Here is a 20,478-nt window from a genome sequence, read left to right as displayed (position 1 = left end):
TCTTTCTCCTGTTCGTCCCCTGCTCGATCTCCCCTCACATTCCAGTTGCCTGTGTTATCATTGCCTTCTCAAGCAGATCTGTGTTCAGTGCTGCTGCTGCTGCTTCCACACAGTCTCACATGGCCTGCGTTTGTCAGCAGAGGCCTTCAGGGGGCGGAAGCAGCTCATCACTACACTTTGGCTTTAAAGCGTCTCGCCTTTCCCCTATGCTCGGACTCGTTTTGTTTTTCTTCCCTTTGTTCCTTTGTTTGAAAAACTGCTTGTGTGTACTGTACGTGAGAAGCTGTTTACATTGTGGAAACTGAACTGTTTGTGTTTGACAGATGTTTTTTTTTTTTTTTTTTTAGAATAAAGAAATGACCAAGTGATGCTTTTCCTTTTCTCTTCATCGATAACATTTAAAATGTTTTAGCCTAATTCACACCTACAGGCGTTCAGCGTGCACCTGCAGTGTGCGAGCGACACATCATCTGTTGCCATCTGTCGACTCCCAACAAGTTCGACCACCTGCAGCTTCCACATTCCTGAGCTGTGGACACGAGCACCACTGAGAGCATCGACCGGTTTTACGACAGGACCGTGTTTACTCTCCAGAAACAAAAAGACAAGAGACAATGACAAGATGAGCTGAACCCAGACAAGTGTTTGTGAAATGGAGGAACAGGACAAACGGAAAAATCAGCACCAGGCAAAACAGGCAGCTGCTTTCAAACATCCCAGCTTCACTAGGGTTTAGTTTCTGGATCGACTGCCCCATTGTTATAATCTTAGTTTGTGTTGAGCATGTTTATTAGTGTTAAATCAAAGTTGGGATAAAACTAAGCACTATTCTCATTACAGGTCAATCTGCAGATTATTTTTTTGACTAATAAGATTCTTATTTAATGCAATTTAAATCAATTTTGATTACTTTCACTTTTCCTCGTGCTACTGTGAATTTCCTTCACAGAGAATTGATCGTATATTTAAAGAAACATATTTTCGCTTCAGAAAAGTCTGAAGATTCATCTTTTAACATCATAAAAATGAAGAGGACGACAAGTGCGTGACCACAACCCTCAGACATGACGGGTGTCTTTGTAAATGTTCTCCAGCATAATCAACGCTGTCACGTTTCCTACACTGCCCACAACTGACAGTTACACTACAATGGAGTTCACACGACGTGTCACATTGTCTGAAAATTGGAAAAGCAGTTGCCTGAATAGATCCCATTGATAATTCAATAATATTTACACGGCTTCACTTCTACTCTTCAACATCTGCACAGCAAACTGTCCATCACATGTTTAGTTTCTCCCTCTTGTGTCAAAATGAGGCACCAGCTGATACAGAGGCCAAATATTTCAACTTTCATCTTTTTACTGAATCTTAAACAAACATCAGAGTATTGGTCCGACAGCTGGTTGAACATGACATCAACACTGTGGTCGACATGGAAACAGGAAGCAAAATCAACTCAAGATTCATTTAGCGGCTGTTCTGGTGAACAACAGAAACAGGAATGCATTTATTTAAAGTCACGTTCACACAGAGTCATACTGCACGTCTACCGGCTGTGCTTTTCTATCACACACCGTTCACACGCTGCCAGCACCATGGAGACAATCTGAGGTTCAGTATCTTGTACAAGGACACTTCAGCATGCAGGGATCAAACCACCGGCAATCTGGTTAGCGGACGACTCGCTCTACCTCCTGTGCAGAACCACAGTGTGTTTGTTTGTGAGCAGGATTATATAAACACTGTAAACGTCAGGAAAGAATCCAGAAAACTTTGGTTCACTTTCTTTAACACTGGAAGTTTTTTTAGTGAAAAGAATCTGACATTTTGGAGACGTGTGAAAATTTGGTGCAACAGAAAAAACTGAATCAAGAAAGACGTTAGACACACGATATATGAAACAGTGATGTGAACATGTTGAGCCCAGGAGTTTAATCTTTTATTCTCACTCTGGGAGAAATCTGGAAAACTCTGGAAACTGTCACCAGCTCTGCTGAAGACTCCTCCTCCTGCTGCTGCTGCTGCTGATGAAGAAGAAGAGATCCGAGTTAGACCTTCATCACTGCTACTAAAAGGACACAGTGGAGAGAGATGATCATGTAACTTCATATCCAACGGATTTCAATAGAGTCAAACTATTATTATATCATTGTTTTTATTACTATCATTGTAATTTTTCATCATTTTGTCTTTGCACAAAAAAAACAAACAAACAAATAATACATTTTTCAGGAGTTGATCACCCCTCCCAGCCCCCGAAAACCCACCACTACAGTTACAGTTTGCTCAAAAACACATTTAAAATCAATGTAAATTACAGCAATGTAAAACGAAAACAAAAAAAAAGGTAAAATAAAATCAACCCTGAAAGAGATAATATAACAGCAACAGCCAGAATAATAATTAGAATCCAATACCCAGCACCTTAATACAATGATCAACTTTTTAAAAAGAAAAATTTGACGTATTAAAAACTGAAAGAAAAACAAAAATAAACGACAGTGTGTCATTGTGATAGAAAGAAAGAAAGAAAAGTTAAGTTAGGTGCGACCAGCTGACGGGACTCAGCCCTGCCCCCCCTTTCTCTGACCCCCGCTCACGTGTCGTGTGTTTTGTTCTGCTTCGACAAACTATTGTGGAAGAAGTGACTTCTATTGTGTGTTTTTTTTTTTTTTTTTTAAAGAGAATGTGTGCTCTGATATGAGAAAGATCTTTCGTGACATTCAGGACCGATAACGCTTAAAAAAAATGGTCAAACTAAATAAAAACAGATGAAAAATTTAAAAAAATGGCCGAAATGGAAAAAAAAAATGAGCGAGCAGTAGTCGTCACCACCTTCATCATCATCGTCGTCGTCGTTAAACACATCGATAACTCCTGCGCTTTGTGTTTAACCCCAAACATTACGAGCTCTGTGTGTGTGTAGGTGTGAGAAAGGTGCATTACACCGAAAAGGCAGCAATGATATGATCTGACACAACCAGTCCACCCCCCCACCCTCCCCCAAAGAAATCTTATCTGTACAAACCCCCAAAAATTTAAACGACACAAAAATATATTATCAAATTAAAAGTTGAAGAAAAAAATAATTCACCATTTGTCGTAGTTTCTTTTTGTTATTTTTTTTCTTCTTCTTTCTTTCCAGTGATAATTAAACTCACACACACGCATACTGCTTTGTTACATACTCCGATGACGCCTTTTTGTTTGTGTGGTTGCTCTTTGGGAACATGTGTAGCGGAGGGGAGGGTGATGTCGGGGGAGGAAAACAAAAAGAAAAGGGGGAGGACAAGAAATGTGTTGGTTCAGGGTTGACATTCTGGATATGAAGGCGTGATGCCAACCAAAGTGATACCAACATTTAAAAAAAAAAAGAAAAAAGAACAACACACAAATTCATCATCGTTCCAACGTTTATGTGCTGACGTATGTAACGAAAACAAAACCCCAACATTTAATTCTTCAAAGAAAGGCAACGTAAAATCCATCAATGACCCCCGTCCACGAACTGTCCGTCCCTCCCAGGTGCCGATACGCCCCTCTTTTCCAGTGCACAACTCGTTTTAAAAGCCATAAAATAAGAAGAAACTAAATTCAAATAAAAAAGTACGGGCGTAAAGAGTTGCAGCCCGTACTATAGATGCTGACAAATAAGTCGAACTGGCCTCCTCGGACTGGATGGTCGCGGAGAGATAAAAAAAAAGAAAAAGAAAATGAACAGGGAGTGATGAGGTGAAAAGATGGATGTGTTTGTGCCGAGTTCAGTTTTAGTTATAGGGAGAGAGTGAAGGTGAAAAGGTGTGAGTGTGTGTGTGTGTGAAGGGAGGAGGTGGAGGGATGGAGGGAGTGGAGGTTTGGCGGGCAGGTGGAGGGTGGGGAGCGTCCGTTAGCCGACAACAGCAGAGTTCGTCGGTCCAAAAACCATCTGGAGTTGTGCGTGTGTGTGTGTGTGTGTGTGTGTGTGTGTGTGTGTGTGAGTGTGTGTGTGTGTGTGTGTGTGAGTGTGTGTGTGTGTGTGTGTGATAGTGGGCTTCAGTCCTGGCTCAGTTGGAGTCTGTTCGGTTTTGGACGACAATCACAACAAATTCAATCAAAAACTCCTTTCTGAGTTTCCCAGCGAAATAAGGCTCCAAACTTTCCGTCGTTCCGAGATTCAGAGAGAGAAGAGACGTTATCCTCCGCTCTCCTCCGCTCTTCTCAGTTTGTCCTCCATCCGACCCGTTTCCCCCCTACCCAGCAGAACCGTGCAGAGAAACGGAATAAATAGCAGGAAGAAGTGACAGGAGCGGTCAAAGTGGGACTCCTTAAAAAAAACAGAGAGGGCAGATCGAACATGCAGAAGAAGAGTGGAACGTCTAAGTAGAACGTGACCAAAACAAAAAAAAATATAATAATAAAAAAAAAAAACCCAGCAGGGAGAGAGAAGACATCGGTCTGTAAGTACTTCACAACTCAGAGGAAATCAGCTCAGAGTTCCTGAGCGCAGGGCCTCGAGAACGTAAGGAACAAAACTTCTAGAGAGAAATGTTTTCTAGTCTCAGAGAACCAATAGCCCTACGTCAGACCTGTCTCCGTGACAATCATGTTATTTTTTAAAGTGATCCCACCCTTTAGCTTACGCCCTGACTTCCGCAGCGCCCCCCCCCCCAACGCACCTACAGCATCACCTTCATCCTCGCCATCCTCCACCCTCCCACCTCCACCCTTTAATCTCCCCTGGCTGCTCCGCCGCGCTCACAGTTTGAGCTCGTTGGCGATCTTTGAGGCAATGTTCTTGAAGGCGATGGACGTGCCCGAGATTCGCTTGAAGCGCACGCCGTTGAGGGAGAGCCGCGGCAGCTTGCACACCTCCATCTCCCACTGGACGAAGTCGTCGCGCGCCGGGTTGCCCGAGACGCACAGCAGCATGTAGCGCTCGCGCAGCTCGTACTCGCAGCTGTTGGAGTCCAGCACCTTGCGGATCTCGCGCATCATCTCCATGGGCTCCATGGACGACGTGGTCTTCATGGACCAGGTGAAGCGCAGCGAGCGCGGCTTGGAGGACTCCTTCTGGCTGCCGATGGCCGGAGGGGTGCCGGTGCCACCTGGAGAGAAGGATGAGAGGGGGGGGGAGGTGAAGGATGAGTCATCCAGAGGTAGAATGGACGGAGGGAAGAAGAGATAATTGCAGAGTAATTCACGAGTGGTGATTAAAGCCAGGAATAGAAGACAGAATGAAGAGAGAGGAAGAAATGTGAGAAGTTAAAAGTGAAAGGAGAACATACGTGACAAGAAACAGAGGAGGGAAAACAACGGAAGGAGAGACGAGAGGAAAGAGGAAAGAGGTCTTTCAGTTTGACACTTTCAGATTTTGTTACACGTTCCAGTAAAAACCCTTCGCTTGCACTAACACACTCACTGCTTGTGCTCAAACTCTGCACGGTGTTTTCTAGCTTAGACGAGTTTCCTGCACTTTTCACTTCTTCTCACGTTCGAGCTGCTTCTGTGCACATTTTAAACGTCTGCACACTTTGTCAAAGTCAAGTCAAAGTTCCACCAACAGATAGAAGGCCAGGTAAAGTGATGACGGATGACATGGCAACAACAAATCCATAGAGGAGGAGAAGAAGAAGTGCAGGAGCAGGGTGTTGAGTGAGATCACTGCAAAATCTGAACGTTAAATAAATAAATCCTGGATAAAGACAAAGGAAATAAATCCACAGATGAAGAAAAAAGGAGACAGAAGCGAGGAGATGATGTTAAACAGATAAAAGCTGCAATGAATCTGAATTATAGTTGATAATTGCAACAGAATTAGAACATGAGAAAGATTTCAGGCCGTGACAGATGAAGTGATTTAAAAAAACAAGTGGTTCAGTATCACACTCCTGTGTTAACGGTGTGAGACGGCGAAGGAACGCACCGGTGTTACCGGATCCTGGCGAGGAGTTGTTCTCGTCGTTGTTGGAAGAGGAGGAGAGAACGCCACCGGAGGTTTTTTCCGACTTGTCCACCGTGCTGCTCAGCATGGACCTGGATGAAGGGATGGGAGGGTGGAGACAGAGGAAGGATGGAGAAAAATGGCGATGAGAGAGGAGTGTGGGAAGAGAGAAAAGAGGGAGACATGAGCAAAGAGAGAAAAGAGGAAAAGTGTGAGAATTGTTTTATTTTAAAGTAAAGACAAAAAGAGGGGACGGAGAGAAGGGATTGAAAGATGATGAGGTGTAAATGAATGAAGACAAAAAGCAAAACAATGTAAGTACCCCTGTGTGTGTTTGTGTGTCTCGGATCACAAAGATGTGTGCGTATTCATATCTTGAGTGTGCGAGATATTTTATTTTTTACTTGCACACAAACACACATTTGGGTACTTGGACTCTGATTTCCCCTCACACACACACGCGCACGCGCACGCACACGCACACACACACGCACACCCCCCACCATGCAGGTCAACCTCCACACCAACTTTCCAGGATGCTCCCATTCATTGATAATCTCCCGCTCCCCTGATTGGTTAAGCAGTTACCACCATCACCAATTAATTATAGAGGACACCCCAGCTTGCCGCCCCCCCCCCCCCCACTCTCCCAGCCATTCACAACAAGCTCAAGAGATCATCTACTGATTGGCTCCAGTCTACAGATTGGCAGGCAGTGGGGGGGGGGGGGGGGTTTGGCAGAGACTGCGGGGTTTGGGTTTTTTCGGGCTGTTCTGTATCTCACCTGCTCCCCTCATCCCGACCCTCTCCCTCATACGGACTCCTCGAGAAAAATCAACACAAGTTTAGTTTTTTTTTTTTTTTTTTTGAAGGCCTACAGGCCAACATCTGGGTGACAGAGTAAAATCAGCTGGCTGAACACGGCGCCCGCTGCTCGCCATGCCTGACTCCATGTTCCAATCCCCCCGCTTAAAAAAACCAGAACCTGTCGAATTCGATGCCAGCATGGCAGGTGGGAGAGTCACCAGCCCACAATGCATTGCTGTGGGAGCTGCTTTAGGTCCTGATGCCATGCCGTGGCTGTTTGTTTCTCTGTTCGCAAAAAGTACAGAACAGATTTTCTTCAAACTTGGTGGAAGGGTGGGGTACGGGGTTTCTCAAGATATGATGCAGAGAACTTTATGACAAGGCACAGGTAGCGTGCAGATATCTATGACCAGGTGGTCATTTGGTCATGTGGATTATTTGGGGGGTGATCTACACTACAGCTTCAGCTGCCGGGTATGGGTCCAAATGTTTATAGCAAATAACCTCAAGAACTAGTTTATGTGGAGAACTTGTACAACCAGCAGAAGAAGGTGATGGATGGAACTGAACTGAGTGAGAATGGAAAAACAACCGTAACTGAAATGGAACCAGTTTGGTGCAGTCACAAATATGAGTTTGAGAAAGAGCTCGAGAGCTCAAAATGTGAGGATTGATTTTAGAGCAGAACTGAAGTGCTGCAGCAGAATGGCTTGGAATAGAGTGGGATGAACTCCAACAAAAATGGGACGTTGGCAACAAAATATGAAATGGAACATTTTGGACTGGGATGGAATGGTATGGAACAGAATGGTCGGCATGGTGAGGTCGGGTCCTGTGGCTAAAGCACTGTGTTAATAACTATATTAGTAACAGCGGACACATACACACCGGCTGTTTATACTGTTTATAACACAAACACACTCCCTGAAAACCTAACCAACATTATTTTAACTGCAGCCTGTAAAACGCACATGTAACACAAACCCAAATATTCTCTGTCATCCCAGCAGACATGACGCACACAGACAAAGTGCAGGGAGACAAGCAAACAACAACAAAGACACACAAAGACAACAGCAGGACACGTGCAGACAGTGAATGGAAAGTGACAAACACACACACACAGACATGACAAATTCCAACAGGTCATGGTCTTAAATTCTTTCTGTTGAGAAAGAAATGTATCATTCCTGTTTTGCCCCATTAAAAAAAAAACATTATGTAAAATACCTCCTGCAACAGAAACATGGTTAAAAACAGCACATGGTGAATGAGATGTGGAGAAGTGGAAACAAATGATAACAATGCTTAGATAAATCCAAAACAATAAAGGCAAATAATCTGTGCAATTTTGCATGCCCAGTGGTGAAAAAGCTAAATGTGAAGGGATGCAAAATGTCACTGAATTCCAAGGGAAAGTAAATAACTGATAAGATGATTGTTTGATCCACTACGTTTAGGAAAAATCTGAATCTCTTCTTCTAATCACAGCACAATAACATATTTTATCCCATATTTATAAATCCACTATCAATTTACTACATATTCAAATGAGAAAATCCCTTAATAGCCTAAAGAAATTCTTATTTACACACAAACACTGAAGGTAAAAGAACAGAGCTTAAATAATATTACATCTTCCAACCACCAGGTGGAGCAATGGTCCAGATTAAAAAGGAAATTGCTCCACCTGCTGGTAAAAAGCAGCCAGCACACTCTGTGTGTAGTGTTTGTGATACAAGGTTATGAAATGTGTGTTCAGTGTTCAACGTGTGGTTAACACTTACATATAGTGCAACTATCTACGTGGAGGAAGTGACTGTGTGTGTGTTTATGTAAATGAGGGTGTGTTAGTGCAAATATATATTTGTGTGTGTGTGTGTGTGTGTGTGTGTTCAGTGCGTTAATGTCTTTTCCAGCCAGAGTAGGTCAAAGCCATCCAGTTCTGTTGTTGCTGCTGTTAGAGAGCCAGTGCCACAGTGAGAAACAGAGCAACAAAAGAAAGAAACGGAAGAGAGAAAGAAACGAGTGCAGCCTCAAGAAAAAGAGTGTAGCCTGAGAAACACTGCAGCCCCGTCCCTCCTGGGTCCTCTCCTCCTCTCTACTTCCATCCATCCATAACTACCAACAACAGTCAGGGACATATTATTATTATTGTTATTATCATTATTATCGTGACACTACACGCTACCTTCCCAGTGGGATATTTCACAATATAAAAGAATAACAACTTCTGTCTTTATGGCCGAGTAAATTTCCTTTGTGGTGACCACACTGGTGACGTGAGCAGAAAGGTGAGATAAGTGATGGTTTGGTAGTTTTAGCTGGAATATCTGTTAGCAACGTTAAACACATCTCCTATCCATAAGCTTCTTTCAAAATAAAATAAATACATATATAGGAGTTTGGTGAGTGGGATAACAATTGTTATTTTATTATTACAGCAACATTTTTTTAAAGGTTTGGACACAGTTTTCTATTGGGCTGAACAGAAGGATAACATCTGCATGTGAATCTAAGAAAAGCAAAGGGTTAAGAGCAGGAAGGGACTGGTTTGATCTATTACACAATTACAACTCGACCTAAATCTGTGGCGCTATAAGGGGGATGGATACAAGCTCACACAAACTCTACCTGATAAAAAGTGGTGGTGATTGGGGATGAAGAAGAGGTGGGTGGGACGATGGAGGGACAAGGAGGAAGAGGTATTATTGTGCCGCGTGATGATGGAGTGAGTGAGTTCAATGGGTGAGTGGGTGAGGGGGGTCGTTAGTAAATAATAATAAAATAAAAATAGGCCAAAACACAGCACTCAAAACCAGAGGGCTCAAAAAAATACAAAGTAAAAAAATAGGGCCAACCACAGAAATAAATAGGAGAAAAGATGAGGCTCAAGGCAAAAAAGAAGGTTTCAACAAAAAGCTGCACAAAACACCAAAAGGGGAGGAAATATATAAATATATATGTAAAATATATATGAGGAGAAAATACGTATATATCAAGGGGTTATATTTAACGTTGGGGATGTTGCCTACCTTCTCGGAAACCTGAACGAGAGATTTCTACAAAAACAAAAGAGGGATAAAGAAAGAAAGAGAAAAAAAACAATGTATGTATAAAAACGTATATATTTGTTACGTTCCTGTAAAAAGACAAGCTGCCCTCTTGAGTAGCAAACCTTTAAATTAAAGCCCAACATGAACCTCGCTCAGTTGGGACTGAAGCAGCAAGCAACATTAAAAATAAACAACAAAAAGAAAGAGTCAGTGTTGCTGTGGTGAACCGTCAGACTCCTTGTGTTTCAATTATTAGTGTGAATGTGTGAAAATTATTAAAAGCACAGCTTTACATCTTAGGGGGATTTAATGGGCTCTGTGGGAAATTCCATTATGAGCCCACACCCACCCGTCTGAACATAGTCACCCCCCTCACTCCCAACATGAAATCAAGCGCTCTTCCGCACACGGAGCGCTCCTGGGCGATCCTGAAAAGAAGTGTTGGTGAGGTGAAAAGTTTAAACGTGATAGAAAGACCGACCAAAAAAAAGAAAGATAGAGACCCAACACTTCTACACAGACAAAGACACATTTCAAATGAGAAAGCACAGATTAAGCAACAACTTAATCTTCAACGCACTTTGAGAAACATAATCTACTCCTACACACATACACACACACTCGCAAACACACGAGATGTAGTTGCAGTGCGGAGAACCATCACTCTCCATACTGAGGGAAAAAGTGCAGCAGTGAGGTTATATGATATGTTAATAAAACACACAGCTTCAGTGGATACTTGTGTGTTTGTGTGTGTTTGGTCAAAATGTACAGATGCAACACAATCTCTCTGTCTCCACCGCCTCTAAGACCAGCATGCCAAGTTGAGTGAGTATGAGTGTGCGGTAGTGTGTTTGTGTGCGCGCATTCATGTGTCAAGGTGTCCCCACTAGCGGTATTTATAGTTGAGGGAAAAGTGATATCTCCGGTGTAACCATGGATACTGCCGCCACAGAGCTACAGTATCTCTGAGTGGGAGGCCTGGAGAGTGGCTGTGCCTGTACCTCCGCCTCTTCCACACACACACACGCGCACAAACTCAACACCAACACCCACGCATGCATGCGGGCATTGATCATGCTCAAATCCTGTCTGTGTTAATAATCGAGCTTCATCCCTGATACAAAAATAAAAACGCCCTTTCTCGCTCACGTTACAACACGAGTTCCTCCAGTGCTGGTTAATGACGTGACTCTCAACCTTAACGACCCTCTCAGATTTTCATCCTTTTATTGCTCACAGTTCCTTCCTCTTTAAATCCCCACTTCCTGTCACTTCCCGTCACTTGCTCCCCTCCACTCTTTTCATTCTGACTGATACTCCTCGCTGCTCCTCTTCTCCATATCTCTTTATTCTGATGCGACGACACAGTCTTCATCACCTACTCACATATTATTCAAGTCAATCACTGCTCATTATTTACTAAATCAACACATTTTCTTTGGCCTTGTTGAATGACATAATTCCCCACTTCCCTTTGTAAGAATCTGCTGAAAACTTCGTCTCATCTGTAATAAATGGGACTCATCAACGTTACACATAAATTTGTATTTTTGTTGTGTATCTCATTCCACTGCGTCTCAGATCTCCATTGTTGTCTATAAAATATTAAAAACACATCAATGAGCCAAATATTAGCTCTGGGAGACATGTTCCTTTTTCACATGGTCACTGTAGTTAATCTTGTTGTTTAGTTCACATATGAACATTACATTCTGCTGCTATAAATTCTCACTAAACCGACAAATGTGTATTCATCTACAGCTAAAAAACACTCCCCCAGAATGCACTGGTTCTTCCTGTTTGAGTAATGTCTGCTACAAACAACATTTCCCAGCTGTTGTGTGTTATTTTGACAGTAGGATGAGGAAGAGCACAGGTGTGAGGAGGAAATGAATGTCTGGCACTGTTGAATAGAGCAGAGTCATCGCTAACGTGAACACCTGGGCCTGTCCTACTGTGAAGATATATATAAATATATATATATATATAAAAATATGAAACCCTGCAAAATATGCAAATATCATTAGTCACTGTAAAGACTTGGTTGTTATGAGAGCAGTAACTGCTGCAACCTGCAGCAGAGGAGATGAAAACTGGGCCAGACATGGAACCAAAACCAAAATTACTCCTCACATTGCCGTAGCTCCAGACAAAATTATAGAGACTACACAGCTGTTCCCTGACTCTCCCTTTCTACTCCCTGCAGTCCCAGATCAGCACGAGTTAAGTGTTAGGGATGAGATGGGATCAGCCCCCCTGTACAGAAATACTGTGATGACACGGATATACAGAACAACATTCCTGAGAGGAAGTGAAGCGACTTGTAACGTAAACCTAGTCATTTTCTGCTCTAAGTTGAAACCTCAATACTCAGAAAAAGACTCCAACTGTACTTAAGCTACAAAGCAGCTGGATAATAAATAGAACAGTCGCGAACAACTGTTTTCAATTTACAAGACTAAAAATGTTGTTCTTCTGCCTCCTAGCTTTTCCCTTTCTCTAACTTCCTGTTCTCTGTGCACCAAGTGCAACCACAAAGTATAATTTCAACTATTCAACCATCCCCTTCTCCCAAGCTTGTGCCTCTCTTTTCTGCCACTCACCTGCGTACAAACTTGGATGTGAACTTGCTGAAAATCCCAGTGGCACCATGTGTCCTCCGGGCCTGGCTGTTGCCGTGCGACAGCGACGGAGACGCGGGCCCGCCGGGGTAGGCGGAGCTCTGCTGGTCCCGGGCACCCCGCTGTTGGCCAGCGTGGAACGTGCTGCGGATGCCCACCCCCCTGGAGAAGTTGGTGCGGTCCGAAACGGCAGCGCTGCTGATGTTGTGGGCAGACGGGGAGGCACCGGGCACCCGCTGCGGTGGAGCACTACGTAGGAGAGTGGGGATAAAGAGAGAGAAGGGAGGAAAATAGAGGGAGGGGTGATGAAGCAAAGGTGATAGAGAGGAGCGTGTGGAAGAGCCGACAGGTGGATGTGGTGAGGATGGAATGAGAAGGGAAGGAACATAGTGAGGTGTAGGAGGGGATGCATGAGGAGAGAAGTAGGAAGAAAGGCATAAAAGAGGGAAAGGGGTGAAGGAAAAGAACACTGTTAAAAACAGAGACTAGAAAATGACTTCTTCAGTGCTACTTACCTCGGTGTAAGGTCATACAAGTGTCTACTGTGTCTGTTCAACATCTGCTCACCATTGTTTAACAAAGCCCTAAAATGTGCTAAATCAATAATTAGGGTCACATAAGGTTGGTGACACACGTAGAGACAAACACTTATAGTTGGGGATAGTTCACAGAAACATGAAAATCCACATTATCTACTCACCACAAGGCCGATCGAGGAGTGAGTGAAGTGTTTGAGTCCATAAACACACTTGAGGAGTCTCAGGGGTAAACAGCTTTACAGCTGAATCCAATACAATTGAAGTCAATCTTGACCTAAATCTCCTCTGGTAGCCTCCTCGGAGTCCAGTTCACGTTAGCACGGGCACACTGGAATCATGCACACACTTGTGTGACTATGTCCGCGAGCATCGTCACTTCCGGTAGTTGGTGTATATGTCCTAGTTTCGAGTTGAATATGATTGTTGGGGCTTGTGGACACTTGGATGACACCACACGAGCAGTATGGAGGAATGTTATGTTTTTTTCTGTTGTTTTATTAAATCTGAGGAAGAGGTCTCCGCCTTGGCTGAAACACTGTTTACCCCTGAAACTCCAAATGTTTTTGTGGACTCAAACACTTCACCCACTCCTCCATCAGCATAGTGGTGAGTAGATAATGAGTGAACTATCCCTTTTAACCTCTCTCACACAGACAGACAGACACACACACACACACACACACACACACACACACACACACACACACACAATTTATTCAGCTCTTGCTTTTGCTTTATAAACCACCAGACAGCAATTGCAACATAAAAGTAATTGCAAAAATACAAACACGAAGAACACACAAAAGAAAGACAAGCCGATGAGTAGAAGTAAAGAAAGGTATACGTGAGGGTGATTCACTGTAGAGGGCTGCAGAGGACTAAGAGACATGCATGGCAACACAAATGTTGCAGTATGAAGTTTAATAAAGAAGCTGTTACTTAATTTAAGAAGGCAGATAAATAACTCTTAAATAGTTAGGTGTGAAACTATGAATATTTTGTTTTCTCTCATTTTAGTCACAACCATTTACAAAAGTTTTGTTTAAAGGTCACTTACATTAGAAATTGTCATCAGCCATCAAATCTAATATGCAACACTAATGGTCTTACATAAAATAATTGCTGAGAAAGCACAACTGTAGAAAACAATGGTCCTGTGCAGACCTCTAACACACTCAAAGAAAAAAACAGCATCACTTTGGCTTCTGTGAGGAGCAGATTAAACATGACTTCTTTCAGTGCGACTATGCTGACGTTTTCCGCTGTGAATTCCAGAAACACAGAGAGACGCGCATGCACACACATGTCTCATCTATGAATACAGAGGAGAGTAAGGCTGGATCCTGCTAATTAGTGGGAACCAGTGACGTAGTTATGAAGATGTCTGTTGATTAGGAATAAATAGATTACACTTAGAGGAAGTTTTCAACATATGGAAAGATTTTTCATTGTCACTTACAGATTTAAGGTGAATGGCAGTGATGGATTGTAAGCTTCTGATGCAGGCATGTTATACTGTGGTGTGTTTTATGACGTAGTGTGTCTTAATGGAACGGCTCAATTGATTTGCGTAGATTGCACCTCTTCATACAAATGCACAGACGCCTGTGTACAGCATCGCCTAAGACTGTATATGAAGACGGATGACATGATAGGTCCCCAAAGGTCAAGACAAATAAATTTGATCCCCACCTGGTGGCTGGCTGCAGTATAGGTCCTGGTGTCTGAATCCTTTCACATGAAATACAGCTTTAGACATGAAGTTATAAAGCCATGTAGAAAGTGTGTTCTGCCACAGAGTTACTGGTTATGCACGTGTGGCAGAACCTCAATACCATGGCTCCATCCCTGACCCACAACATGCAGATGTTGACTCCAAATGATGCCATAAGTACAAAACTTCAGCACCCGTATCCTTGATATTCCAGGAAGTGGAAACATGTCGTCCATCTTTATATACAATGTATGCGCATCACGTTTTCAAGGCCGCACTTAAATACTGGCGCTTTAAAATGTAAATTCATGGGCTGTGAATTTGAGAAGTTTTTCAGAAGGGTATCTGGGGACAGCTGGATTAAACAGGAATGAGTGGGACTTGAGGACACAGACTATGTTCTGAGAAAAGGTGCCTAATCCCTCACTCGAGGATACAGTGTTGGAGCGGTACCTTCTCTCCAGCGTTCCCAACCAGGTTCTGAACAGCCCAAGCTCACTGCTGAACGACGCATGCAACAGAACGAGACTTCAACAAAGAGCAGACACAACCACATACAGCCAGAGGGCCACCTTGACATTTGCTCTGCTGGAATCTCAAACCTGACATTTGTGGAGTGGTTGTTTTTTTTTTTTTCTCCAGTAGACAACTGTCACAAAAGGCTGCGGGGGTCTCTGTGTGAGCAAGTGGAAGATCAGCTCAGCCTCAGACAGTATTTAGCGTAGAGGTAGAGCTGAGGAACATATTCAAGGACCTTTCCACTCGATTGTGACAGATGGCTAGCAGGAGAAAAAAGAGGACTCAAAATATCAAAGTAGCCCATCAAACAGATAAGCAGGTGAGCAAGCCAACAAAGCAACACACCAACAGCACACACATACACAGTGTCCACACAGATGACCAACAAGATAACCTGTTAGTTAATTCGTCACAGCTTAATTAACACTTATTGAATGAAGACAGGGTTTTCCCCAGCAAATTCATAGCTGAGGTGGATTCATATACGTAGAGACATCAACCTAATAAAAAAAGGGTCGTGGGAACCTTGATGTAACTCTGCTTAACACAGGAGTGAAATTCAATTCTACCAGCCAGGGAAAACCCCAGTCAACAGAGGACACGTCATATGACCAAATGAAGGACAATTATCAACACAGGGCATGCAACAGATTCAATATATTTTCACACAAACATCAAGACAACACATTCACATTTTGCCTGATTCTTCCCAGAGCATCTGCACTTAAATAAAGTTGAAGTTACAGTAGCCGAACTGTTTATATGGTGCCCCGGGAGGCCTGGTGGCTTAGAAGCTAAGATCACAAAAGTGACTGTATATTCACTTTTTTTTCACTTTAATAATAAAACATGAACAGTAAATTGTTCATGCTGATAGTTGTACCCATAATATTAGGGTTGTGCTTTAATTACTTTCCCTGCCAGGAAATAAAACATATAAAAGAAGTACCACTGGTCTGTCAGAGGTACATTACACTGACAAAAAAACAGCTAATCTAGTTCCCAAGCTGTGATTGTGCAGTATTGGTCCGCTGGGTGAGTGTGAGCTTTGAGCAGGACTGACGACGTAAAACAAGTTGAGCTTGCACAGTTTTCTGAGCTTTGCCGTCGACTTCTTGTCTGTTGCTAAGTAACTCAGTATGGCACGTCTTTGTTCGAAAAATTGACTGAACTATAACTCACTGCCACTCAGATAAGATAGTGTTGTGTACCGTCCTTGCTGCTGAACTAATGCTAACTTTGCTTCCTGGTTCTGGCTTGCTATAGAGAACAGGTCAGACATCTGACTTTTTTTTTTATAAAATATATCAATATATTTCTTTTTATTCACTTGAGCTAGTGATTTTAGGTTACTGAAAGACAATTACAAACCGTAGAGGCAAATAAATATCTGAGAATAAATCATACATAGTTATATTGAAAGTTATATTCAGTTATTATTTGGGAACGTGTGTTTGTGTGAGTTGGCAAGCAGAGCAGTTTGTGTTCACACCAACTCTTTGGGGAGGAAAAATACACCTCTGATCAAATTGACAATTTCGGGAGACAAATATTTGCCAACAGTTTGCAACTGTGTGCCAGGATCTGTTGCTGTGTGATTAAAATGCAATCAAAATGTTGGTTTTTCAAAATAAAATACAAATTTAAAGTTGGTGCCCCCACTTTAATGAAAGAGCAGTGGATGGAGGTTTTAGAGCCAACAAATCACCCTTCTTCAATTCTTCTTTTTCCTCTTTGTCCACTGTGGGAAGGATGATGATCTGTGCTGAGTTAAGTGGTTCGTAGTGAAGGGGGCTGCGGGAGCTGTGAGAGTGAGTGTGTGTGACTGTGTGTGAGTGTGTGTGTGTGTGTGTGTGTGAGAGTGTGTGTGAGAATGTGTGTGTGTGTGTGTGTGTGTGTGTGTGTGTGTGTGTGTGTGTGTGTGTGTGTGTGTGAGAAAGAGAGTGAGTAAGAGACTTGCCTGGGCCGTGGTGCGTGCAGGTCAGAGGGGCATGGATGATTGGAGGAGGACAAGGACTTGTGGTGACGGGGACGCGAGGAGGAGGAGGAGGAGAGGACGGCAGCGGCTGAGGCAGTGGAGGCGCGGGAGCCCGGAGTGTTTAGGCTGGGGAGGGGGGAGGATGGGGGAGGAATAGGAGTGCCCCGCCCGACATAGATAGACACACACAGACACACACACGTATATGCATACACCCAAACACACGTAAGTGACACAGGAAACACACACCATACATACATAACATCAAACATACATTCCAACATACACATATAGGCAAACACAACATGGGCGGGGTTTGTGTGTGGGTGGACGGAGAGGTGAGGTGGAGCATGGTTAGAAGCAGCACTTAATGAACACACACTAAGGGAGGGGTGGGGGAACAGAGAGCACAGGAGAGAGAATAGAGGAAGTAGACACTCAAGACAAACAGAAAACACGTAGAACAAGAGGACACAAACAATGAGGAAAGGTTGGTCTTTTTGTACATTGCTCCATCCTGGTTTTACAAAAAGAAACCATCTTTGCATGTCATATCTGCCTGACACAAAAGGCAGAGCACAAAAGACCAACTTTGACAAGAGACTGAAAACACTCTATGAGACATTATGTGGATAAAGTCAGATCGAAATGCAACATTTTTTGCAGTAAAGAGAATAAAGATACCCCTTTAAATATATAAATACAATTATGGGTTTATATACCCTTTGTTATAGGCATATACATATAAAGAAATTCTCAAGATTATCCTGTTTGGGTGCCAAGTAAAATAAGCCCCAACCAAATCCCACATCTGTGTGTAAATATCTCAAAGAAATGGCTTTTTAAATTTGATTGCTATTTTTAACATCTGATTTCAAATTTTTGTGAAGCCCACTACATTGCATCGCTTGTATGGAGCCCCCGAAGGTTCACAGGAAGAATTCTTTTTTACTTCCGCATTCCCTCACAATAGTTTCCTGTTTCCATCATGCAACACTGTCATTTCATTAAGATGCACAAGTGCGCAGTCATCTCTATCTGTACAGTAACTGGCTCACACATATGGCTCAGAAGGAATAGAGGAAAGGAATCCTCATAAAGATTCTTGCTGAGGCTCAGTAGTTTAAGAAGAAATGTTTTTGTTAATATTTTCTATTCTTTTATTATGACAGTGTCTGAAAGAAATCTTCATAATCTGATGGTTGTCATAATCTGCATATCAATCCACAGTTAAGTCATTAGCAGCCTATAATAAATGTTTCTAGTTTATATCTACATAACTATCACTCAGTAAAGTGCTGGGTTTCCATGGAGACAAGCACATGTTCGACAGGACATAAAGCTGTTTTAAACTGTCATGGGACGATCACTCTGACCTCCGTTTTATAGGCTTGACCTGGTCTTGCAACTTCTGCCTGTCAAGTGCCTGACGACTACTTTTTGAAACTTCCCGTCATTTTCATGGTGCACGAGGTTCTAAAACTAAATCAGGCAAAAACAACACAGGCTATTTCCTGAAGCCTTTCTTAATCAGAAAAGGGTTGCTATGGGCTACAAAGCTCTGCACGTTGCTGACGGCTTGGACTAGACTTTTTTCCACACACAGAAACAAACAGTAAGAGACGGGGGAGAGTGGTACGACAGAGCGAGGGAGAGAGATAGCTTGAAGAGAAAGCAGAGGAATGAGAGAGAAAGAGAGGGACATTTAGGGACACCAAACAGCTGCTAATTACAAAGAAAACAAACACATAGTGGAGAGGAAAACACACACTCTTTCTGACAGGGATTAGCCCGGCTAGTGATGGAAAAATAACCAAATTCACTGGACAACCCAGTGTGTGGCAACCATTTGAGCATGTATTAAATGTATGTTGAAGCCTATGTGTGTCAATGAGTTTGTATGTGTAGAGCCTCAGTGTGTCTGTGGATATTTTTGTGTAAGTGTAAGCCTATTAAGAGCCAAGTACAGGCAGCATATAGTTCCACTAAGAGTTAATATTCCATCACAAGTCTTCCTAATCTCCTTAGAAAGAGAGCAGAGAAAGAGAGGAAAGATTAATATAAAGACATAAAAGAAAATGGAAGGTGGGAAAAAAAGGAAAAGAAAGGAGGTGCCAAGAAAACGCGAGTGACTTGAGATCCAGAGGGACAAGAGCTCAGACGCAGATAAAAGAACGGATGAGGAAAATTAGAAAAGGAGAGAAAGAAAAAGGGCAGAGTTGGGAGAGGGGGGAGGGTTTAACAAGAATAGTAGCCCAAACTTCAAGCATTAATGATGATCAAATAAAGTAACTTAAAAATAATCAAAGCGGATGACAACCACTAAGTTAGCAGAGTGCATTATGGCTAACAGACCCACAGTATTAAAAAAAGCAATGCTGTCTCAAATGACCACTTCGCTGCATGTAGTGTTCAAGAAACGCATCGAAAGAACAAGGATCATTTCAATCATTACTTTTATCATGTTTTGTGATGGACACTATTGTGGGAACGAGGGGTCATTTGAGAATAAAGCAGTAATGACAATGACCACTGCATCATTGTAGGAATTAGGGTTTGGCTTAATGTTCAATGCTTAAAAAAAAAACACACACACACACACACAAAAAGCTTATGGCTGGTTAAAGCATGAGTGATATGAGGGTAGTTTATATATACGCGCTCCTGGGCAACAAATTCAACGACTCTGAGGGATTTTAAATGAAATAAAGCTTGAAAGTGTGTTTTTATGGCCTTAATGTGAAGATGAAAGTTCACAACCAACTCCAGTGCGACCGAAAGATAATTTTGTTCAAGGTGAAGTTGTTTATTGTGGTTGGGCAAGAAAGTTGGAGGAAAAGTTTAACAAGGAAGGATAAAATGAGATAGGGCGGACTTAATTTCTTAAAAACACAGAAATCGTTTGAAGAATAAATTAGGGCCACTGTGTGTCATCCTTTGCATGTGAGAATGTGTGTGCGTGTCCAGCGAACCCTGCTCTGCTCTGCCTGGCAGGCCTCCATCAGACCATCTCGGGTAATCTGTAATCTACTGGAGGTTTGGCCTAAATACCCAAGAGAGCCTGATTTCCTCATCCAGGAGGGCTCACCCCGCCCTGGGCCGCGGGCCTCCCTGAGCCAGCTGGCAGTGCTCTGGAGAGTACCAGCAAAGGTCTGGGATTCAGTCGCTGAGACAGCTGTGGCACTGCTTCATTCACAGACCATAATGAGTGTGTTTGTATAAAGTGTGAGCTGGTGATGAAGCAGCGCTGCCTCGAAGCAACTAGTTGGGTTGCCAGTGACAAGCGACAAAGAGTGTATGTGAGAATGACAGTATGTG

The 20,478-nt window shown here is 42.8% G+C and overlaps 1 protein-coding gene across 23 annotated transcripts in view; it reads right to left on the bottom strand.

The window, feature by feature from the left end:
* Window positions 1-2,139: 2,139 nt before the first annotated feature.
* mark2b (MAP/microtubule affinity-regulating kinase 2b) overlaps window positions 2,140-20,478 on the bottom strand; it is a 47,359-nt gene continuing 29,020 nt past the window's right edge. For 8 of the 23 annotated variants that reach the window (XM_069518217.1, XM_069518225.1, XM_069518221.1 and 5 more), the window contains exons 16-21: window positions 17,143-17,286; window positions 12,393-12,659; window positions 9,766-9,792; window positions 6,708-6,746; window positions 5,906-6,015; window positions 2,140-5,087 (exon numbers count right to left, since the gene is read on the bottom strand). In XM_069518217.1, coding sequence (XP_069374318.1) covers window positions 4,738-5,087; window positions 5,906-6,015; window positions 6,708-6,746; window positions 9,766-9,792; window positions 12,393-12,659; window positions 17,143-17,286 — 937 coding nt within the window. In that variant the 3' untranslated portion in view covers window positions 2,140-4,737. Of the gene's footprint in view, window positions 5,088-5,905; window positions 6,016-6,707; window positions 6,747-9,484; window positions 9,653-9,765; window positions 9,793-12,392; window positions 12,660-17,142; window positions 17,287-20,478 lie in introns of those variants that run through there. The other 15 variants (XM_069518231.1, XM_069518232.1, XM_069518233.1 and 12 more) reach the window with 10 other exon arrangements.

This window comes from Paralichthys olivaceus, chromosome 22 (assembly GCF_024713975.1).
Source record: "Paralichthys olivaceus isolate ysfri-2021 chromosome 22, ASM2471397v2, whole genome shotgun sequence".
Taxonomy (NCBI): domain Eukaryota; kingdom Metazoa; phylum Chordata; class Actinopteri; order Pleuronectiformes; family Paralichthyidae; genus Paralichthys; species Paralichthys olivaceus.
Note: the sequence above shows the minus strand (reverse complement) of the source record. Positions and strands in the feature narration are given on the sequence as shown.